The following is a 25,429-nucleotide window of genomic DNA, read 5'->3' on the forward strand; positions in this document are numbered from 1 at the left end:
CAAAAGGTCACATTCTGTACGATCCATTTATATAATGTTCTTGAAATAACAAAATTATAGAGAACAGATTAGTGGCTGTCAGAATTAGGGATGATGGCAGGGAATGGGTTTGACTATAAAGGGATAGCACTAAGAATTTTTGTGATGGAACAGTTCCGTATCTTGATTGTGGCAGTTACAAAAATTTACACGACAAAACTGCACAGAACACACACACAAATGAGATCACTTAAAAGTGGTAAAATCTGAATAAGGTCTGTGGACTGTACAGTTTCCTGGTTTTGATATTATACTATAGTTATGTTAACCATTGAGGCAAATTGAGGGAAGGATACACAGGACCTCTCTGTGTACTATTTTTTGACAACTTCTTATGAATCTATAATTATTTCAAAGGAAAAAAATTTTTAAAGCCCTGTATAATATCAAAGACAGAGCCTCCCCTCCATAAAAGGCTTTACTACTGAAAGATACCTTATTTTACAAAAACTGTGTAGCACACGATATTTATTACTGAACTAATCCAAACCCCTTACCTCCCATTTGATAACCTGGCGTTGCTGGTAACTCAGCACACACACAAAAGTCACACCTCCAAAAAATAACATTCAAAGTCACTCTAAAGTGAAAACTGAAAATGAGGAAATTTCAGATGAAAATGCTCAACACAGAGAAAACAGTAAAATTCTTAAGCACAATATACTAGTATGAATTAAAAATAAATAACTGCAGACATGAAAAAAATCCAAATTAGAAATTCAAAAATTCAAAACTGGACAAACAACATGAGGATGTGAAATGCCTGTTAACTGAAATCAATCAGGAAAAAAGAATTGAAGAAAAAAACAAAAACATCTCAGAAGTGAAGACAAATAGTATCTAAGGAAGAAAACATAAAACAATAAGGGACATGGAAGATGACAGAAATGAAAAAAGACAAGAAAATGAAACTGAGAGGTAAAAGAAAAATCAGAGAAAGTGATAAATATAAAAGGCAAAGAAGATCTAATATACATATAATTAACTTGAGTCCCTGAAAATAAGATGGAACAGTGTTTCTTTAAGTGTGGTCAGCAAGGCCATTCTGGAATGAGGGACAATCTATAAGACAATTGGACTGGCCCCTTCAAAGTCAATGATGTGAGAAGAAAAAGATGGGGTTACTGTTCTAGCTTTAAAAAAACTAAGGCAGAAAATTAAATGCAATCTATGATCTTTGAATCCTGGTTTTTAAAAGTGTAAGACATTTTGGGACATTTGAGGATATTTGAATATGGTTGGATATTAGATGATGATAAAGAATTACTGTTAACATTCTAGTTGTGATATGGACTTGTATTTGTTTAGAAGGATGTCATTATTCTGAGACGATGAATGCTGAAGTATTTAGGGATGAAATATGTTGTCTGCTATTAATTTTAAAAGTTTAGAAATGTATATAAATACGAATATATACACACATAAGTAAAATATAGCAAAAGATTAGCAGTTGTTGAACCAGAGATGGGTTTATAAGAGTCCAATACTTGCAGTTTTCCCTTCTGTTTGAAAATATACATGATAAACTGAAACAGCACATACCCACAACGTTACCTGCGTTTTCCCTTTCAGAAAAATCCACCTACACATACACTCAGATTTCTATAAGTGGCATTCAAGATTCTACTTTTTACAAAACTTAAGATTTTTGTAGTGGTGGCACGCCCAGTATCACTGTCCTGCCTATCTAAAACATCTTAATTTCCATTTCCCCCTTGAGTTCTGTGTTCCTTTCACCCCATTAGGGAATAGAATTTGAGCTCGCCTAGTGACAAAACCAAACCACTTGTAAGACTACCTCACATTTTAAAAAAGAAACCACTCCATTTTCAGTCCTCTCATGACTTGAGTTCTTTCCTTATGCAGGTTGGCTCCAAGATACATCATTTAAACACTTTATACCAAGAACTCTCATTATCCTAACCTCCTAACTTTCACTGTACCTTCTCTGCAAGATCTCAGCTTTGAATCAATCCAACTAGAAAATGCACTCCCCCTATGCCACCTCTTCCACAGAGCTTTCTTTTCTTGATCTCCCATCCTGATGTGATCCAATTCATACCCTTTGTATTGCTGGTGTCTCAGGTGCACAATAATCTCAGCCTCTAAGCCATGGATATCTCTCTACCACTCTTGTAGCAATTATTTCTTTTGCCTTGTTATTTGTGAAGAAATCTAGAATTTTGTATATTTAATTTGTTAAATGGTCACAACATTAAAAGAACTGAGAAAACAGCCATAGAACAGTATGGTTAATGTATTTATTATCTTTATAATTTGATGAAAAGGCACTGCTTCTTAGATATTTCACTGAAAAATTCTCAGTTCTTGTCACTGAAACCTGTAAGCAACTGAGCAGCTTCTGTCTGTATCTAAAATGGAAGAATACATATTATAAATAAACAGTACAGCACAGAGATCAACTTGTGAAACAAGTTTATAGTTTCTAAGAATTTCCAAAAAACCAGGATAGCACATTGTAAGAATAAAATTTCTTAGAGAACTTAGAGAACGCGTCCACATTAGTACATGTCCCTTGCCTTTTATGTTTTAGAAATCTTTTTCGATCTGCTATATATATGTCAAACAGGAATAATTCTATATTGCAGCAAGTAATTCATACATGTTTGTTGATAGTAACTAAATATTTGCTATACACATTTGAAATAAACACTGTTATTTAACAATACGCATTTGGACAATTACGTTTTTAAAGAAGTTCTTGATTCACCTTTACTTAATGTGCCTCAGTGGAAACCTATCTGCCTTACTTTATTGGAGATGTTTTACCTGTTTATCCTCCTCTGTGTGCGCTGGATAGTCCTTGGCTTTTGTTAGCCAGAAAGCAGCAAGCTTTTTGTTGTGTAGCTTCAAATATGTCTTTCCTAGAAGGAGCAAGTTTTTGCTATAGAAGTTTGGATCCGCTGTACATAAGAAAAACAATTTAAATTTATCTCATATGAAATAGTATTGCTCTTATTTTTAAAGGCTTAATTTTTTTCATCTAAATTCCAATAATATACTTGTGTGGTCAATAAATGATTAGGCTAATTAGGATTCTCTTTTGTTCAACTATTCATATCAAAAAATTTTATAATTACCATTTACTGAGTGTCTGCTATGTGCCAGGCACTATATTACACACATTTCTCATTTTCACAGCAATTTTATAAAATTGGTACTCTATTTAATAGATGGAAAACTGAGGGTCCTGATAGAATATAAGCTCCAGAAGGACAAGGGTTTTCTTTTTATCATCTCTTTTGCTCCCTGCATCCTAAGTGCCTAGAACAGTGCCTAGAACTGTACTCAATATACATTTGCTGAATGAGTAAATGAAATCATGATGATATGTGTGTGTGTGTATACACACACACATTTGGTCAACCTTTACTGAATGTGGGCTGTGTTTAAGCATAGATAAAGTCTCTGCTCTTTTGGAATTTATAATGAAAAGGAGAGACAAGCATGAGCACAACTACATGTAATACAGGAATAAAAGGAATGCTTTGATAGGTGTACAAATATTAAAGTGCTATGAGAAACAAAAGAAAAAGCAACTAACTAAGAGGTTACACCTGGGCTAACTTGGAGGCTGAATAGAATTTTAGCAGGATTCTTGGCTGAAGCAAAAATGTGAACAAAAAGCCTATGAATGAAAGCATGGGACTGTCTCACTAACTTCATTAATTCTTTCTACAGTTTCCTCCTATCAACCTGGGACCCTTCTATATTCAAAGCATAATTCTTCCTGGATATAATTTATGATTAACTCCATTTGCCCCTTAACCCAAAATTGTTTTATTTCTTTAATTTGAACATATTTGTGAGATGCCATGTTGCATTTGTTGAGATGCCATGTTGATGTGCTTAAAGTTTCCTTGGAGTTAAGTAAATTCATTCCTTCATTCATTCATCTACTTACTCATTCAGCAAATTTGCCAAGCATTATGTGTTAAGCAATGAGGATTCAACTGTGAGCAAGAAGACAGAGTCCCCATCTTCCCTGAATTTAGTTTTAGACATGTAAACAAATATTCATACTATGGAGTGATAAGGGCCATGATGGAGGAAATAAAAGGTACTAAAAGCATAGGAGGAGCTTCTAAACCAGACATGGGCCATAAGGAGAGGGCCCCCCCTAGAGGAAGTGACCTTGAAGGTAAAACCTGGAGGATGACTGGAATTACCAAGGATTATTTTAGTTCCACAAGAGTATGATCATGTTTTTTTCAACAACCCGAATCCTTAAGCCTCTAAGGCCCTATTTTAACTTTGCAATTACACTTCTAAGTTTCTGAGGAAACTGCATTCCCAGATCATATCCATGATATGTAAAACTACCATATTGAGAGGATATCAATGGAAGGTAGTTAACAGTAAATCAGAATTAATGTATTACAGATAGAGTTAAAATTCAGACAAAATTCTTTAGAAGAAATGTGTTTTAAAAAATGCTTTGCTATCATGAAAACATTTGAACAAGTCCATATGAGTAGGCTCTAAAATTTAATAAATTGTCTTTAATTTTCTTCTGATTAAGTTTTATAGAAATATATTTGCAATGGTTTTTTTTGGGGGGGTGTGTGTACTTGGTAACAAAGGCTTATGTCCCTTACTTCTCTAGTTTCTCCTATTAATATTAGGAAGGATAATCTTACGATAGGCTGATGTTCTCTAGGCTGGCTATTTCTTCAAAGTAAGAGTGCAGGAAACTCTTTGTCACAAAAGACAATATCTACAATAGAACAAAAACTGGCCTGTTTTAAAACCAGAGAGTTCTCATTTCAATGCCATCTGAAATTTGCTGAGAGAGTCCATCTTAAAAAAGTATTTTCCTGTAACTATATGTAAGGTGACGGGTGTTAACTAAACTTGCTGTTGTGATCGTTTCGCAATGTATACAAATATCAAATCACTATGTTGCACACACGAAGCTAATACAATGTTATATGTCAATTATACTTCAATTAAAAAAAAATAAAAACTTTAAATGAAAATAAATAAATGCCTCTGATTAGCTGTGTGATCTTAAATAAACAGTTAATCTGTCAAAGCCTCCTCTCAAAAAGGAAGGTTGAATTACATCAAATGAAGGACCATTCCAGAATTACAGCTCTAAATTCAGTAGCAGTCTATTTCTTACTCAGGTGATCTCTACTAAATAAGGACTTTAAAAATTATTTGATAATGTCTAGCTCAAAAAGAAGTTTATGAAGTATATCAGAATAACTTATTTTTGTTTAAAAAATTCCTATTATATGTGAAGCATTCATACAATTTTAAGTATATTAGTATGTGAAATAAAAAATTTGTTACCTTGCTCTGCCCTGTGAAAGTAGCCTAAGGCCTGTTAAAAAGACAAAAAACCCAAACATAATGAAAAGTATTAAAACAGAGTCAATTTTAAAAAAGCATTTTCTCAAAAGATCTATTCCTATATTAAATATAAGACAGGAAGTAAATTAAAACATCTTAAAATAATGGTCCCAAATGTAAAATAGATAGCTAGTGGGAAGCAGCCACATAACACAGGGAGATCAGCTCGGTGCTTTGTGACCACCTAGAGGGGTGGGATAGAGAGGATGGGAGGGAGATACAAGAGGGAGGAGATATGGGGATATATGTATGTGTATAGCTGATTCACTTTGTTATAAAGCAGAAACTAACATGCCATTGTAAAGCAATTATACTCCAATAAAGATGCTAAAAAAAAATAATAATGGTCAATTCATCAACAGTGAGAGGTTAATATAGCAAAATTGACCATAACACTATTAAATCATCAGAATACAGATTACAATTATGTGGACCATTTCTAGTAATAACTTGACTGCTACTTAGAACTCGTACCAAACTGGCATCACATGCAGAGAGGAAAGAACATGATCATGTGCAACTCAGATACTTTGACCTTTCTCTTCTTAAATCATAACAGGGACTACCAATAAAAACTAGATAAAATCAAAAGCTGAGTTTATTCAGTGATACATAAGTCATGCCAATGAATTTTTTTAAGTCCTTTATTACTGAAATTCCTGTATAAAATTTTAAGGTCAGTCTGAAACTCCCTGCTGATCGTGTCTTTTTTTCTTAGAATGCACATTCTTTTTAATAACAAATATTTCCCAACTCTGTTCTAACTATACAACTAAATATTCTTTGCATCAAATTCTGCACTATAGCTTCACAGAAAACATTATGATACAAGTATTGGAACAACTTTTTCAACTGTCTGCTTCCTTACTCTGAAAATTTTGTGATGAGTAAACCCAAAATATTTGCCCAGAAATCCCTTTCAAATTTTATTTTTAACAGGAGAAGCAAAAGGCCTTGGAAATATGAAAGACCATGAGCCTTTCAAACCTGCTGTGAAAAAAATGTTATAATTACTCTTCATTTATCAATACAAACACATGCTTTAATGTCCAGGTAAATGACTCTTACCTTACGGAATGTGTACCTAAAACATGCTAAGAAGCAAATGCTATATTTCTTGTTCTATTTTATGATTTTTATATGGTATAGATTTCAAGCAGGAAATGAAGGTAGATTTTAGCCATGGGTTATTTTAGCTGACAATATACCAGAATTATCAGCCACTCACCTAAAGGGGAAAAAAAAACACTCACCAGTCACAGATAATAATTATTAAGCCTTTCTGATAAGATAGTTGCACTGCATCATTAGAAACGTGCTCAAGTCCCTCACTGATCAGAACTCCAGATGTGTGGACACTGTAGAGTGGCACAGCAGTTAAGAAATCAGTACTAACTTAACAAAGGACATCACACTACCTCCTCATAGGTGGAACTAGGAGGAGTTGCAAACAGCATTTTAGCAATTCTTCTTTGATACCAAGGCATTTCAGCAAATGTGTAACACCTATAGGGAAATAAAATGACACATACATTCAAATTAGTTCTTAAAGAGAACTAAGCAACTTAACAGATATAAAAGGAATCTTCTCCTATTATATGTTTAAACAGTCTGTACTTTACATAATATCCAGTAGGTTAATATTTATACTGAATTATCTAGGGACTGATTTATGTTGATCCATCAATTACAGTGTATACTGTGACAGTAAAAATAGTAATATTTATAACAGTAATGATAATACAGTACATCATTCACCTTTTGAGTGCTCACTTTGTGCCAAGTGCTGAGCTAAGTGATTCTCTCATCTACTCCTTACAATAACTAAATGAAATAGAATCGTTACCCCTATTTTTTTACATAAAAATTAACTCAGAGAAGTTAAAAAAAAAGAAAAATAACAAAACTAAACATGATATACCTAAATAACAATGGCAACCAACAATTTAAAGTCTACATATTTGAAAGGGTGTGGCAAATATTTAACATCCAAAGCTCTTGACAATTTTCTGAAATAAGGAGGAAAAAAAGTGTTGGATCTTTGATTAGGGTCTGAACTCCTTGAGGATGAAACTATTTCATTCATGTTTGCTTGCCAGCATCTTAATTACTGACTGTCCCTCAATTGTCATTAATTCTCAGTAAGTGTTTTCTTAGTTAAATGTGTCCTTTATTCTGAAGGATATTTACTTCTCTTTTAAAAGAGTTTGATATGGGACTTTACACTGTTACCCCTCATAGAAGACAATAAATACTCAGCTCTGTAGACTACACCCAAAGAAAACAGTGGCAAACCTGTCTCAAGAAAGACTCAAACCAGTAAGCATTTAACACATTGGTGTACGCTCATACCAGCAAAATAATGATGTGCTCTGAACAAAGGTTACATAAAAATGGAAAGATACTGAAAGTCAGATTATATTATACCTCAGATGAATCAGACTGTATTTGACACACCTTGAAGATACCAAGACCCTCTTAGGGCATCCTACTGTATTACTATAGTTAGATTAATCCAATTCCATTTAGTCTGGTAAATAAGAATAGTCTTTCCCAAAAAAAGGAATTTAAAGGTCTAACGAAAAGTTTCAATGCCTTTTTAGTCTTAGTACGTTTCTAAATGATCTGAATAACAATGTTTAACAAGATCACAATCAAATTTAGTATTTTCTAAATACTAAACACTAAATAACCAGTACAACTGCTAGTTAATATAATGGATTAAACACTCTTGACTGCCAAATAATATTTTTAAATATTTTACATTTTGCTTTTTTATATACTACCAAACAAGATATGTATACATACTACAAAAAGATCATACTAAATACCATTGAAATATTTATTTAAAGAAATTTTCTTACCAAATACCCATAAGGTGAATTGCGGTAGCATCTTTAGGGTTGAGTTCAATTGCTTTCTAACAAGAAATGAGAAAATGAATCATATTTGTTTCCTAAACACCAATAAGTACTTTACTATGTTTGCTGAAGAAACCATGATTAAAAACAATTGCAACCCTGCATTTCAATTTTTCTGATAATCAACACCAACTTGCTTCCTAATTTTTTTTTTAACACCTTTATTGGAGTATAATTGCTTTACACTGTTGTGTTAGTTTCTGTTGTATAACAAAGTGAAGCAGCTATATGCGTACATATATCCCCCATCCCCTCCCTCTTGCACCCCTCCTAATTCTTTAATTAAGTTTATTTCAGTACACTATCAATGCCTTATACTAAGGTTACTATTTTATAAGATTCAGAGGGACTTCCCTGGTGGTCCAGTGGTTAAGAATCTGCCTGCCAATGCAGGGGACACGGGTTCGATCCCTGGTCCAGGAAGATCCCACATGCCGCCAGAGCTACTAAGCCCATGCACCACAACTACTGAGCCCACGCACCACAACTACTGAGCCCACGCACCACAACTACTGAGCCCGCGTGCCCAGAGTCCATGCTCTGCAACGAGAAGCCACCGCAATGAGAAGCCCGTGCACTGCAACGAAGAGTAGCCCCCGTTCACCGCAACTAGAGAAAGCCCGTATGCAGCAATAAAGACAAAATAATAAAATAAATAAATAAAATTTTTAAAAAATTAGAAAAAGATTCAGAAAATGATAGGATTTATCAAGATGAAGAAAATACAGAATCTGTAAACAAATCTAATTTTGAAAACTAATAATCTATAGCTCTCAATATTTCTTCTAGATTAAAGGAAAAATAAATAAGAAAGTTCCTTTTTGACAAATCCTATATGACTATTGAGTAAAAGTATTCTTTGTTAAAAGAACAAAATACAAAATAATTTTAGAAAGTCTCTTCCTACGTGCAAATTTTGTTTAACTTCCCCACCTACACTTAACAAAGGAAAAATAAATACTACTTGTTCACAGAATTTATTAATTATGTATTATATAAAATATATTGATAAAGTCTCCCTAATTTCTGTTTACTATGTGAAAGTCCTATGTGAACTAATGTAAAACATAAACTACAGAATAACTTTAAAGAAATGACTCCTCCTTTTATCCATTATTTTGTTGAAAACCACTCAGGAAATCTCATAGATTAATGTTAATCCTACTAATGATAAAAAAAAGTTTTAAAAAAATTAGGACTCCCTAGCTTATGCTTTTCTATAGACACATATTTTCACTTTCAGTTGATAATGTGTGGGATACACATTTTCAAATACCTGTACTGGTTACCAGAGTGGTTCTGAAGCCAGACCACCAAGGTTTAAATCACAGCTCAATGACGTCTTACTTTTTGACCTTGGCAAGTTCTATATTCTTTCCATGCCTGAGTTTGCTCTTGTATAGGATCAAGAAAGTAGTACACCTACCTTATAGGGTTGTGGTGAAAATTAAATGAACAAGTAACAGGAGGTGCTTAACACAGTAATATTTTCTGTCATCAGGATCATCATTATTTTTACCTTTCTTAAGTTTCAGACTCTTTATTACCACCATTGATCATAATGTTAGTAACGGGAGAGATAATAGCTAAAATAAGGCTAATCAAGTATGACTTGGCAGAAATCCTGTTATCAATAATACGGGTAAGAATCAGCACTGACCTAATTTTTACTTTTCTATAAATAGAGTGATATGATTTACATGGCAAAATATATTTTAAAGTATATACAACTTATATTCAAAGCAACCTTTCCCTATCAGAGTTCCACTAGAAAATTAAGCCCTACAAAAAATTATATGAGTAACTACATTTTCCATTCTACCAAGAATGGTACAGAGCTAGTCCATTTTGATGCAAGGAAGAGAAGTTAATTCATTATATACAATGGATGCCTTGGGGCATTACAGTTTAATTTTCTTTTGGGATGGATTGAGAGGGGCTATTCTCAAGCAGACCTTTTCTTTTGTAATTCTTTCTGCCATTAGTTTAAACGTCTTCAAAAACAATGCAAAGATAATAATTCCTTATGACTTTAGATGTAATAATGGAATCTGAATAGTAGTATAAATGATCTTTTAGCATGTAAATACTTAACACTGTCATTTTTAAATAACACATACACATTTGAAAACTTACGAAAAACATTGGTTATTTTTAAATAATCTATAGCCTTCACTGTTTCTTTAAAGTATACATTAATATATTTTCTGCAGTATTTCATTATTCACATTGGAAGTTATCTGTCAGGTATTTCTACATCCCAAGGTACAGAGTAATTTAAATGATTTATCTAATGACACTAAGTAAATTACTATATTTCACTGAATCTAAGATACCATAAACGTTATGACACATCATTATTTTATATACCACTAAGAAAAAAGCACTGCCAATTATAAGATACCACTGATTATATATAATGCAATCTGATTTCAAAGGTCTTAAAACGTGAAAAATGTATATTATTAAATTGAAATATATATGTATGTGTATCAATATATACGTATATATGTGTGTTTGTGTGTGTGTGTGTATATATATATATATATATACACTACTGATGCCCAAATAAGAAGCTAGGTCTCCTGACTCCTAGTCCAATGTTCTTTTCCACTAGTCATTACATTAACTAGGAATTGAGACTATAACGATAAATATGTTTGTTTTCATCACTTTCTCTTCCTGTGTGTTTTTGAGATGGTCTATAATATCAAAAGACAGGGACTTCCCTGGTGGTGCAATGGTTAAAAATCCACCTGCCAATGCAGGGGACACGGGTTCGAGCCCTGGTCCGGGAAGATCCCACATGCCGTGGAGCAACTAAGCCCGTGCGCCACAACTACTGAGCCTGCGCTCTAGAGCCCGCTAGCCACAACTACTGAGCCCACGTGCCACAACTACTGAAGCCTGCGTACCTACAGCCCGTGCTCCGCAACAAGAGAAGCCACCACAATAAGAAGCCCACGCACCGCAACAAAGAGTAGCCCCCCATCGCTGCAACTAGAGAAAGCCCGCGTGTGGCAACAAAGACCCAACCCAGCCAAAAATGAAAGAGAGAGAGAGAGAGAAAGAAAGAAAGACAGACAAATACACTGGGTTTTTAGCTGCAGTTTTTTTGTTGTTTGTTTTTGGACAATGGAATAGTGTGTATGCACATCATGAAATATACAAACTCCTGGAGAATTTCTGGCACCTAAGGAAGAGCTTACTATAAATAAGTAAATTAACTTTGGGGGAAATATTAAAACCCACACAGAGATCATAATCGTATACAGTACTATTACCTTTGGGAGTGGTATGTCAATTGTATTAGATTGTTAGACGAGACTACACCTCCTGGCACTCAGGACTTTGTATAAGCCTCTCCCACATTCTCTAGTCTTGGCCACGTTACTTGTTTAGGTCGACAGGTTATTACCAAATGTGATGCAAACATGCTTGATAAAAGTCTGCACGATGGAAATTTTCCCTTGGAATGCTCACTCTTGGAAGCCAGCTACCATGCTATAAAGAAGCTTGGGCTACACTACTAAATGATGAGAAGAAAAGTAGAGAGAAACTGTTGTAGATGAGAGGGCATCTTCTACATTCCCGTCCCAGCTGAGGGTCCAGGTGAATGTAGCCCTCTAAATGACCTAAGCCACAACAAGCAGAACAGAAGCACCACTGTGCACAGTTAATCCACAGAACTGTGAGAAATAGTCATTGTTTTAGGCCACTAAGTTTTAGGTGGTTTGCTATACAGCAAGAGATAAGTGAAACAGAAATCTATTCAGAAAACTAATGACTTTTAAAGTTCATCAGTACCTCAAAATGCTCCTTGATCACGTAGGCATTTGCAATTTTAGCCCTGATTCCTTCATAATCTCCAACATCGCTAATACAGATTGCATACCACTAAAAATAGAAGGAAAAAAGGTGTAAGAATAATAATACTCAACAGTATTCCATTCAATACAAGGTAAAACTGAATAACTATTGATATTTATTCCTCAGTAGTCATTTAATAAAAAGCCAAGCACAAAAACTGTATTAAATATACTGGAATATACAAGAAAAAGTAGACATGGCCCTCAAGGAACTTGGACATGTTTTTAGAGAACTATAATACAAGGCAGAGGGTAGTGAATCTCTAAGAAAGTTACCAACACAATGGGGAGATAACGATTCATATTTATGGTATGAATATAAATTTAGAGAAACATGCAATTTAATAATTATCATTTTATTTTCTTATCCTATTTTCTTGGAGCTGCTTCTTCTCCCACACCTTCATTGTTACAGTAATAACAGCCACATTTGTCAATTGTGACCTTGTCCCCATACCCATAGCTGGACACAGACCCGAACTGAGATAATCTGAGTTTCTTCCCTAAGAACCAAAACCAAAATATCCAAGCTTCATAAACCCAGATGCTGTGGAAAGTCACAAAACTGAGGATGAGAAAAAAACTAAAGTAAAAAAAGATTTGCAGATAACAGCAAAGAGGAAAGACAATGAAGCCTCAGAGCAATTGAGCCAGTTTTTCCGGAAGCCTAAATGCATCTTGCCTTTGGGTTCTGTGAGATACAATAGTTTCTTATAAACACACACCATTTCTTTTTGTTTGTGCTTATATCTGTGAAATTTTAATAATTATAACCATAAAAATGTTAATACTTAAACTTCTGTTTAAATCTATTCTCCACCAAAATCTTTTGTATCTTGATATTTTTATTGAAAATAAAAGAGTATAATTTAAAACACACACTGACTATGCTCATTTAATCTCCATTGACAGTCACCCAGCTGCCCAAATTCAGATGACTTGAGGTGTCATACAGCGTTTCAAATTTGGTGCTCTGATCTTTTCCCACGTATCAGGGCTCTAGATAAAATCACCTTCTCTTATGCATTTAACTATCATCTATATCAAAGCAAACAAACTTATGGATGAATCCTAAACATTCTGCTTAGATTGGCATTTAGTTACTACATAGGACTGTTAATTAATGATCATACTAGCAAGAGCTGATGGTAGGAGCTGTGATCATGGGTGATTTTTATTTCCATATTGGTACTTTTTTTCAATTTCCAAAATGTCTATTTTCTGTAATGAGTTTACATTATTTTTAAAGAAAACTTTTCTTTTATAACAGATAATCTAGCCAAGAAGGGGTAATAGATACTATACCTACCTTCTTGCCTGAAAGACTAAAATAAGCAGACAAAATATAAGAAATAAAGACTCTCAAGATATTATACACATCAGGCAACAGTGACATCTCACAGATGAGAAACAAATGAGCCCCATGGCTGCCCTGGAGAAATTTCTAGGTTGAAGCCCAGGGAGGCAAAATAGGCCAAGCAGTGTCTCTGCTTTGAAGAGATGGAACTGGGAGTCTGGGGAAGCCCAGGTGTCTGGAGTTCACAGAGCAGAATACTGTAGAAGAAATAGCTGACCGGAGCTAGAACTCCAGATGAAGAACTGCAGAGGGTCACCCTTTTCAGCTGAGTAAAGATCATCGCTTGCATATGAAGAGACTATCCAAGGCTGAGAAAAGAACCACCCAAAAGGTTTAGAAACCCAGAGCTCACAAAGATCTAGGAATATCAGTTGTAAGGAAAACAACAACAACAACAACAAAACCCTCCAAATTAAATGCTACTCTAGTTCTGCCTAAAAGCCTTCTTTCCTGCTACTTTGAAGATCCTCTTTGACAGTTACTTGACACTGAAAAATTACAAAACACTGATGGAATAAAAAAGACCTAAACAAAGGGAAGAATGCGTAAGTTCATGGATTGGAAGATATCGTTAAGATGGTGACAGTCCCCAAATTGATCTACAAATTCAATGAAATCCCTTTGAAAAATCCAACTGGCATCTTTGCAGAACTTTACAAGGTGATCCTAAAGTTCATACGGAAATTCAAGGGACTGAGAATAGTCAAAACAAAAGAAGAACAAAGTTGGAGGACTCACACTTCCTTATTACAAAACTTACTACCAAGCAATAGTAATCAAGACATTGTGGTACTAGCAAAAGGATACACACTGACCAATGGAATAGAACTGAGAGCTCAAAAATAAACCCATACATTTATGTTGAACTGATTTTCATCAAGGATGCCAAGACCATTCAGTGGAGAAAGAATAATCTTTTCAACAAATGTTGGTAGGACAACTGGATATATATATGCCAAAGAATGAATTTGGACTCCTACCTCTCACCATGCATAAAAGTTAAGTCCAAATGTACCAAAGACCTAAATGTAAGAGCTAAAAAATATAAAACTCTTAGAAAGAAACATAGGTGAAAACCTCTGTAACACTGGATTGGGCAAGTTTTTTAGGTATGACATCAAAAGCACAAGCAATCAAAGAACAATAAATATATTGGACCTTATCAAAATTAAAAACTTTTGCAAAGAACACTATTAAGAAAGTGAAAAGACAAGCCACAGGATGGGAGAAAATATTTGCAAGTCATATATCTAACAAGGGACTAGTATACAGAAAATATTCTCTTACAATTCAACAATAAAAAGACAAGTTTAAAAATGGGCAAAGAATTTAAATAGACATTTTCTCCAAGGAATAAATACAAATGTCCGATAAGTATATGAAAAGATGTTCAATATCACTAGTCATTAGGAAAATGCAAATCAAAACCATGATGAGATACCACTTCACACCTGCTAAGATGGCTATAATTTTTTTAAATGGACAATAACAAGTGTTGGCAAGGATGTGGAAGAACTGGAACCCTCATACACTGCTAGTGGCAATGTAAAATGGTACAGCTACTTTGGAAAATAATTTGACAGTTCCTCAAAAAGAATTACATAGAATGACCACATGAACCAGTAATTCCACTACTAGGTATATACTCAAAAGAATTTAAAACAGATATTTAAACAAATACTTGTGCACGAATGTTGATAGCTACACTATAAGCAATAGCCAAAGGTGGAAATAAATGTCCATCAACTAATGAATGGATAAACAAAATGTGGTATACAATGAAATATTATTTATCCATAAAAAAGAATAAAGTACTGATAAATGCTGCAAGGTGAATGGACTTCAAAAACAATGTAAGTGAAAGATGTCAGACACAAATTATCCCATATTGTATGATTCCACTTCTATGAAATATCCAGAGTAGGTAAAGCCATAGAGACAGAAAGCAGATTAGTGGTTGTCAGGGGCTGGGAATAAGAGGGAATAGAGAGTGACTGTTTAATGGGTAGAGGGTTTCCTTTTGAGGTGATGAAAATGTTTTGGAACTAGAGAGAGAGGTAACTATTGCATAACACTGTAAATGTATAAATGCTAATGGTATAAAAATGCGAAATGTATAAAATGGTTACTTTTATGTTATGTGAATTTACCTCAATTAAAAAAATAAATAAAAGCAGGCGTTCACACAAAAACTTGTACGGAATTATTTATAGCAGCATTATTCATAATAGCCAAAAAGTGCAAACAACCCAAATGCCCATCAGCTGATAAATGAATAAACAAAAATGGTATTTCCATACAATGGAGTATCATTCAGCCATAAAAAGGAATGAAGTACTGTCATATACCAACATGGATGAACGTTGTTCATCCATGGCTAAGTGAAAGAAGCCAGACACACAAAGGCCACATAATGTATGATTTCATTTACATGAAATGTCCAGAATAGGCAAATTAATAGAGACAGAAAGTAGCTCAGTGCTTGCCAGGGGACAGGAGCAGGAGACAACTGGGACTAACTGGTTATAGATATGGGGTTTGTTTTGGGGGTAATGGACGTGTTCCGGAATTAGATAGTGGTGAAGGTTGAACACCATAGTAAAATATGCTACAAACCACTGAAGTGTATACATTACAATGGTGAATTTTACATAATGTGAAGAATATAAAACAAGTAAAAATAAAAGCAAGAATTAGCATCTCCTTACAAGAAGTACAGTTAAATATAAAGGCACAAATAAAAGTAAAAGGACAGAAAAGGATGTAACATGTTAACAATCGAAAGAAAACAAGAGTGGTTACATTAATATCAGACAAAGTAGACTATAAAACCAAGAATATTTCTAGAGATAAAGAAGATCATTTTACAATGATAAAGAGGTCAATGCATCAAGAAAATACCAATGCTAAATGTTTATAATCCTAATAACAGCACTTTAAAATACATGGTGTAAAAACTAAAAAAACTGCAAACAAAAACAGATAAATTTACAATTATACTTGGCGATTTCAACATCCCTCTGTCAATAATTTATAGAAGTAGACAGAAAATCAGTAAGGATATAGAAGATTCAAACACCACTATCACTATCAACCAACTTGACCTGAATGACATTTATGAGATTTACCCAACAACAGCTGAATAAATATTCTTTTCATGTGCAAAAAGAACATTTACAAATATGGACCATATTCTGGGCCATAAAACAAGTCTCAGCAAATTTAAAGGGTCTGTATGTTTCATCCTTAATATAAACAAGTAGTGGTAGGAGTGGGGGTCGGGGGGAGACAGAACCATCCCCTAAAGGGAGCATTTGGAAACGCATGGAGACAGAATTTGGTTGTCACAATGATTTGGGGGCTCCACTGAGGACAGTCTAGTATGATAAAGTGATATCCTAATCCAAAATACCAATAATGTCCCCTAGTCTCCCCACAGTATCCACTGAATAACATTCTAAACCAGTCAGGAAATCCAGAAGCTAGTGGAGTTACATGTAAAAAGTTATACTAGGTCTCAGCTGTCCAGCTGCTATACTCCTACCTCCACATAAAACAGAAATATAATGTGAGGAAAATGAGAAAACATTTGTCCAGTGTTCGTACTACTAGAAATGAAGATTGAGGTAATTCATGAAACTACTAACACTTTGGTTTAAAAATAAGCCTTCACAAAAGTAATTTATCAAACATACTAATGAACTTAGAATAAATGTTCAAGAATGCAAAGAACTACTTCTGTTTGAAAAAAATGTTATAAAAATAAACCTCTTCCCTACTTCTTTAAAAGAGCTATTTCTTTCCTATGTAAATTAAAGACAGTAGGTAAGTACAGACCAATGTCCCTCTCAGTACATGGTAACAGTTACAGTACTGTAAGCACCTCACCTTATGAGCTGCAAAACCTGATTCATTTTTTTCTAGTGCCCTTTTTGCATACTCTAGGGCTTCATACAACAAGAGCTTTTTCTCCTCTTCTGAGGTTCCACTGAGCTGAGCTTTATCACGTGATGCCCGTGCCAAACGCCACAATAACTCTGCATCTTCACTGATTTGAAATAAATATAAAACAACAACCATTTTAGCTCAATTTTAAAATTGTTAAAGGTCATATCACTAATGAATACATACGGTCTTTCAGGTCAGTGAGGATACAGCGCGCAATATGATATCAAAATCCGTTTTTCATGTTAAATTTATTGTTTTCTACCATACAAAAACTGTATTTGACAAAATTTCCTATAAAATATCCAATATTATACATAAACATTAACTTACTTATAATATCTAAAATACTAACTTCCTTAGAAAATATCTGTATTTGAATTCTCTGAACACTTTCCCTACAAAATTCAACATATAACTTGAAGCTTGACTTCAGTGGCACTGTGCTTCAGACAGCTCACTAACTGGTTCAGACAGTACCATAAAATACATAAATTTATAGACAAGATCATGCTCTATAAAACAAAATGCTGTATCCATAGCTCCAAATACAGTACCTGGCACACAAAAAATATATGATAAATATCTGTTAATGAATGAATGATTAAATATAACGTAATCTCAAAATAAATCTTATCTTTGAATGTATCATCCATGCCATGATGCATGAAATATTTAAAGCTTTGGACTCCTTGAAGAACTGCCATTTAAATATAATTATACAAGACTTGAAATGGCTAATAAATAAAACAGAAACCAAGATTAAAAGTTAGGAATATTTCTTTAAAAACTAACCTTAAATTCCTTTTTATTAAATGTTTGTCTTTAAGCCTACTACATTATACATTTCTTAACAAAAATACTATTCACATAAAGTTGAATGAAACTAAAGGTAGCAATAGTATAACTATAATTCAATGAATATGGAATAACTACCTTGTAGCTTACTTTTCAAGTAACTGAAATGACTATAAAATGCCAAGCCAACCACCTCAAGTTACTGAGGGAACAATGGAGAAGGAAAGTTGGATCCTATAGATATTTAGGAAGTAAAATTGATGGGTCTTGTGGGGAAAACTGGTTTGGAGAATCTAAGAAAGGTAGTTGAAAATGACTCAATATTTTTAGTTCAGGAGATGAGGTAAATCAGTGATCTGGAAATGCCATCTAGCCTGATTTGACTTATTTTGTTGGGCTGAATCTCCCTCCTTCTCCATCCTCCCCCCAAAAATGAGGGCACATTAATACACCAGACTAAGCTAATACTAAAAATAGAAAAAGGAGGTATTTTTAGTTCCTCTATGAGACTGTGCTTCACAGCGATACACAGATATCATTCAATGGTGACAAAAAATCATCCTAGCTCATTCAAATCTTAAACCAATAAGAAATTAATTTAGAAGAAATGAGAAATATACATATAGATAAGATAAACATCTATTCAATGACTACCTTGTATTCAAAGCAAAATAACAAAATGAAAAAAAATTTCAACATTCAACTAGAATAAGTAGAACCACCTTTTCTGAATGAGATATAGGTAGCACTTTTGAGTCACTTAACATTAAGAAAAAAATCATACTATAAATTAAACTCTAAGAAGTATTATTTTGAAGTAAAAACTTTTAAAAACTATAAAAATTCCAAGCACCAAGAATATTTTAATTGTTAAATAACAAAAAATTTCAGGAAACCGCAAACCCAGGCCTATCATACATAGCCCACCTTTCCTTGTACTGGGATAGCAACTGGTAAAGTTTTTCTGTTTCTCCACTTTCATATAGGTAGTCTGCTTGTTCAAGGATTTCTTCAACTCTGAAGACTATAAAAGAAAAAGACACAATAAAGTAGGTCTTCCCAAGCCAGATGGCAATAATTCTAAGAAACATGAACACTTTTATATAGAAGCAAAAGAAATTAGATACAGAAATCACCTATAAAGAAAGATCAGAAATTCTGAACAATTGAGATGTAAGTATAGTAGAAATAAGTATGAAGCTATCACACTTAATAAGTGATTTATTAAAACCTTGGAAAATAAAAAATTAGAAAACTTATTCTGGTACTGACTTAATATGACACATTTTAAAAAATGAAAAAAGTAATTTTCTGTGAGGAATTTATGGTACCCTTACCCTCCACACAAAGCCTTTGTTATTGTTGCCACTGTGAAGTAAAAATCCATTGCAGAAAATGATATGATATCCACTTACAGCACGGAAAATTATTAATTTGCATGGAATGCAACACACTGTTTTACTAGATTCTTTTTATGATCTAACTTATACAGACATTGTTATGGAAAAAGAGTCAAATCTGTCATCAAAAAATTTAGATGAAGTTAACTACACAGAGGATCTGAAACTTAAATCAGAGGCACTATGCTCCAACCAACTCATTAATGAGTTTAGATATTACAACAAAAACCATAAAACTTATAGACAGTGTAATGCTCTAAAAAAGTTGACTAGTTACTAAAAAACCCAGTTAGTCTGAATTTCAGATATTCCAATTATTACTAACAAACATAAACATTTAATTTTGTCTTCTATAAGGGTGCTGTATTAGTCTTATGTATAAGCCAACATTCCAATATGTTCAGTCAAGTTACTTTATTATTTATCTTAGTATGCTTTAATCATAGTGTATGTGAGGCTAAAAAATTGTTTTTTCATTGAAGTACAGTTGGTGTACAATATTATATATTACATGTGCACTAAAATTTTTTTAAGTTTATGAAAAATTAAAATCTAGACCAGCAAAAAAAACCTCATAAATGTATGACACAACTATGTAAACTGAAGTATTTTTTAAGTTAAAATCATCATATAATTATACTAATTTAAGAAAAATTAAATGACAACAGCAAAGAAACCCTAAAATAAAGATTTTTTTTTCCTCTATAATCCTACTTCAGTCTGGTTAGGTGCTATAGTTTAGCAATATTCTCATGGCCAGTTAATTTTCTTAAGTTTGCTTTCATTCTATTCTATATTTTTATCAGTGGCTGATTTTCCATATTTGGGTTATAAAAAGCCAAAGATTCTTCAAGAGTAAGTAGTAGGAAGTAAACAGTCTCAGCATTCTTAGTCAATATTTGTGGTAGGCAAAATAATGGCCCCAGACAAGCCCATATCTCAACCCCTGGACCTGTGAAAATATACAGGTTACTAGGGCAAAGGGGAATTAAGCTTGTAGATGGAATTAAGGTTGCTAATTAGCTAACCTTAAAATAGTAAGTTATCTTAGCCAGGTGGGTCCAGTATAATTACAAGAGTCCTTAAAAGCAGAAGCAGGAAGCAGAAGAAGAAAGTCACAGCTGGTATGACAATAGAAACAAAGTCAGATACACTTACTTAGGAATAGTAAAAACAAAAAAATGTAAGTATCATCCAGCATCTGGATGCTAAATAAAAAGCTGGAGGGCTAAATAAACAGGGGAGTCACTATACCCCATTTCCTTTTTCCAATTTCTACGAATTCATGTTTATTCAAGTTTGTTATACAATTCTGTAACTACTATCTCTTCAATAACTTCAGAATGGTAGCTTAAACAACTTTAAAGCATGAGCTCCTTCTGAATTTTCCAAAGTTTTTCTGCACTCTTTTTCAAACGGGCCTCCTCTTCAGGGGTCAGCTTTATCTTTGTAAGGTGTGCAATACCATTCTCTCCCAGAATACCAGGAACACTAAGGAACACTTCATTTATTCCATAGAGGTCCTTACTTATGGTGGAAACTCTCCTAAGACTCTTAAAAATGCTTTCTGTTAAATCAGCTAAAGTTAGGCCAATGGCCCAATTAATATAAACTTTCCTTTTAACCATTTCATAGCCATAGGTAATCACTCTTTGTGGACATTTTTCCACTGTTCAGGATCTTTATCTGTTCCTATATCTGAGTTTAGATCCTTCAGAGGGACACGGCAATGTTAACTCCACGCCACACAGGTACACTTCAGTTTCCATGTTTACCAAGGATCCATCTATAACAGCTTTCAGAGTGGATAGCAAGCCTTTGCCCAATGAAGAAATGGAAATGGGTAGACTTCAGATTACAGTCACTTCCAGTAACATGGTTTTTGGGAGAGCCACTCAACTTCCAAGCTACGTAATTAAGATATCCACTGGATTGGAAGCAAATATCAGTTTGAAGCCAGGACTACACTGGGTAATACTAGAAATCATTAATTTAAAGATGGGCACATTTTACTTGACTACATAAAAGTGTGTTTCTCTTTTTCTTGGGTATGCACCTGCTGTGATAATCACTAGATTGGAGTTTGCAGTGACAAAGTAATCTTTGCTGGAAACAATATTTGGCATTTTCATGAAAGGGCTGCCATGTTGAAGAGCCACTGTCTCACCCTTCAGTTTGCCTTCATCAACATCCACAAAGGCAAGTTCATCACTCAAGCCTTTTAATAAGATGCTATTAGCACAGGCCATGACAACCAATCCAGTTCCTATAATGGAGATCTTATTGTGATGAACGGTTTCCTCTGAAGTGAAATTCTTAATAAGTTCACACTTGACAGTAGCCATCTTGGAAACGGGAGTGAAGGGTCAGCCATTGCTCAGCAGGATGTGTGAGTCTGGCTGGGGCACAGAGCGATCTCTGGGCAAGGGAGCCTACCCACTTGGTGATCCACAGGACTCCTGTAGCCCAGTTCATGGCCATTCACTCAAGAGGTGGAGGAAGAAAATGGAGGAAAGCCACATCAAAGTACCTTGAAGTACAAAGTCAGGAAACAGTTGACGGTTTGACACCCCCCCTCACCCTCTACTACTGTGGCTGCGCAAGGCCACACCCCAGATCATGCAGGCCTCACAGGGGCCTAGCACCTTAAAATGTTATTTTTAATTTACCAAATACGCAGTAATTTTCTGTCATTAGGACACTTCTGAAAAAACCAACTATGATCATTAAGGCTATAAATAATTTTGACTTTGCCTTTCAAAGTGCCATATTTTGTTCCTTAGGGAAGCCCTAAAACTTTGCACTGATTTCTGTAATGGTGCTAAAGCTCACTGAAACTAAGTGTGATAGACATGAAAAGAAATAGGTAATGTCTCTGCTCTGGTACTTTGAAGAAGTTTAACTTTTTGAGCTTCTTTTCAAAAATTAATATAATGGGGCACACACAGAAAAATCTTAAAAGTGCAACCACTGAGCATGTCTCTCAAGGATGATTTAAAAAAAATTAATATTGTAATGTAAAAATATGGCTTCTCCTAACTAATTTACAAGGTTGCTGTGAGAGTTAAAGTTATGATGAAAAGTCTAGGGAGCTTTAAAAAGCTGAGTTTTAAGTATTTGCCAAAATATGTCATTGAGCCAGTGACAAAACCAAGTCCTCTACTTTGTCTTTCATGAAAATAAATGATACATTAAACGAAAGAAAAGATAAAACAAAAACGTAGCAATTCAAGTATCTGCTTTTTTTAAAAATATAAGAATAGTCATGGGCAAATGAAATCAACAAATAACTAGTACTCTTTAGCTAATCTCAAATTCTTCATATACTAGAACTTTAATAAGAACATCTATTCAAAATCAAATCTCTTTTTTCCCAAGTACCTTCTTGATAGTTAAAAAGTGAGGACTGTGAAAAACAAAAAGGCTTATTAACTCATAAATTAAAAGTTTTTCTCTAAAAGACTGAATTTTGGCTCTGTCTACATATACAACTGGTTTAACTAAATTTAATTTTTAAAATATGGCAAGTCTTATTTTATGTTTATATATCTATAGTTTGCTAAATTAAAAAATAAAAAATTTGATGGAATTTTTCTATTTTTCAGCCAGTTATTTGATATTTAGTACCAAATTGCATTCTGTTTATAAATAAAATGTTTTTATCACAAAGTAATTAGACTTTTCTTAACTACATCAAGAAGAATGTAACACCTTGGCATTAAGGAAACAAAAGAATCATTGTATCATTATAAAGTAGGCACAGCCAAATAAATACATAAATAAATAAATATTTAAAAAAATAGAGGTTGGCAAACTTTTTCTATAAAGATCCACAGAGTAAATATTTTAAGAGCAAATATTCTTTGTGGGCCAGATATGGTCTCTGTGGTATATTCTTCCCCCGCAGCTCAACAACCCCTCCACCCTTTAAAAATGTAAAAAACATTCTTAGCCCAAGGGTCCTATAAAACTATAAAGTATTAATTGAGTATTTCTCACTGAAGGAACTCTAGCTGCTAAAAGACATTTTATGTATTTGAATAGATAATGCAACTAACATATTAGAGGCTAGATTATTTTCTGCTTTTCTCTAGTTGTCAGTCTGATATATATACATATATCTATATCTATATCTATATCTATATATATCTGTCTGTCCACAGTAGAGACATATAGACAAGTAGAGAAAAGCAGAAAATAATCTAGTCTCTAACATGTTAGTTGCATTATCTATTCAAAAATAATAAGTTATTAACAAAATATAACAAACACAAACAACTCTAAGTGTTCCTGATGTTTACCTTAGGCTTACCTTTGGCTGCAGCATGAACCACAGCAGCCTGGGAAATGACTTGATAAGCTTCAAAACCCAAATAAGACAAGGCAGAGAATAAAAGACTTCTTTTGAAAGCTCCTGGGTTTCCTATCACCTATGGAAAGAATTATGGTCAGGGTTAACAAACTTAGAAAATTTGAAGAAACTGCTATCCCAAGCAAAGATTACATCAATTTTCTCCTACCCCCAAGACAATCAATCCTAAGAGTATTGGAAGCTCAAAATTTACTTTGTCAAATTCTTCAGTAAAACTATTTCACATAATTACTTTATAGGGAGAGCATATCCTGCTAAGAAAAGATTCTTAACAACGGCTGATGGTGGTAGCTTATGTAACAATCACAGTTATGCTGATAAGTGCTGGACTGGAAGATCTACATTTTATTTGAGGAAGCACGGATATTATAATTTCTTGAAATAAAATAAGAGATACCAATATAATTAATATCAACCTTAAGAACAGACAAGATGAAAGATATCAAATATGGTAATTACACATAAAAAATATACATGGCTTTAAATAAAGCTATCTTCAAAAGTGATCCATGAAACCCAGTTTTAAAATAAACCATGAATAAAATAAAGAGCATATCAAAACAGATTTAGAAATTAATTTTCATAATTATGGCCGGAATTCTCAAGACCAATGGCAAAGGAGTATATGGATATCACTGCAGCAATTCTTCCCTTTTTTTTCACATAGCATCAATTTTGTCCTTCCTGTCAATTTATTCCCATCTGTATAAAAACAAGCTATACTATCTTTGTAAGCTGTAATTGTTCCCTTCTTAAAAACAAAACAAAAAGCTTCCTTTTGACTTCACATCTCCCTTCAGTCTCATTTTCCAAATTCTCTTTTCAGCAAAACTTTCAAAAAGTTGTCTAGAGCTCTGTCTCCACTTTCTCTCTTCCCATTTTCTCTTGAGCTCACACAAATTACTTTTACCCCCACAACTCCACTGATGGTATTCTAGTTAAGGCAACCAAGGATGCTATTTCCTAGTAAACTCTCATATTACTTGATCTATCAACAGCATTTGACAGCTGTTCACTCCCTCCTTTTTTAAAAAAAAATCATAAATGGTTAATATAAGAAATTTTTAAAATATCGCTTTATTGAGATATGTGACATAAAATAAACTGCATATTCATAATGTGTACCATGTGTTAAGATATACGTAAACCCGTAAAACTATCACCACAATCAAGATAATGAACATATCCATCAATCCCCCAAATTTCCTCGTCTTTTTATAATTCATCCAACCCCTTTTCTCAGTACTTGCTGTGTTCTCTCACTCTTGAAGCACTCTTCGCTTAGCTTTTGTAATACTACTCTCTTGAATTTACTCCTATTTCAATAACTGCTCCTTCTCTTTTGTTGG

At 33.7% G+C, this 25,429-nt stretch overlaps 1 protein-coding gene and 1 pseudogene across 3 annotated transcripts in view; both read right to left on the reverse strand.

Annotated features, from left to right (window-relative positions):
- Nucleotides 1-2,280: 2,280 nt before the first annotated feature.
- RMDN1 (regulator of microtubule dynamics 1) overlaps nucleotides 2,281-25,429 on the reverse strand; it is a 36,422-nt gene continuing 13,273 nt past the window's right edge. For 2 of the 3 annotated variants that reach the window (XM_061171475.1, XM_061171476.1), the window contains 9 exons: nucleotides 24,021-24,138; nucleotides 19,236-19,332; nucleotides 17,454-17,613; nucleotides 12,147-12,236; nucleotides 8,283-8,338; nucleotides 6,837-6,924; nucleotides 5,359-5,389; nucleotides 2,830-2,963; nucleotides 2,281-2,411 (listed from right to left, as the gene is read on the reverse strand). In XM_061171475.1, coding sequence (XP_061027458.1) covers nucleotides 2,361-2,411; nucleotides 2,830-2,963; nucleotides 5,359-5,389; nucleotides 6,837-6,924; nucleotides 8,283-8,338; nucleotides 12,147-12,236; nucleotides 17,454-17,613; nucleotides 19,236-19,332; nucleotides 24,021-24,138 — 825 coding nt within the window. In that variant the 3' untranslated portion in view covers nucleotides 2,281-2,360. The remainder of the gene's footprint in view (nucleotides 2,412-2,829; nucleotides 2,964-5,358; nucleotides 5,390-6,836; nucleotides 6,925-8,282; nucleotides 8,339-12,146; nucleotides 12,237-17,453; nucleotides 17,614-19,235; nucleotides 19,333-24,020; nucleotides 24,139-25,429) is intronic. The other variant, XM_061171477.1, reaches the window with a different exon arrangement.
- On the reverse strand, nucleotides 21,070-22,118 carry LOC133077127 (L-lactate dehydrogenase A-like 6A; annotated as a pseudogene).

This window comes from Eubalaena glacialis, chromosome 17 (genome assembly GCF_028564815.1).
Source record: "Eubalaena glacialis isolate mEubGla1 chromosome 17, mEubGla1.1.hap2.+ XY, whole genome shotgun sequence".
Lineage (NCBI taxonomy): Eukaryota > Metazoa > Chordata > Mammalia > Artiodactyla > Balaenidae > Eubalaena > Eubalaena glacialis.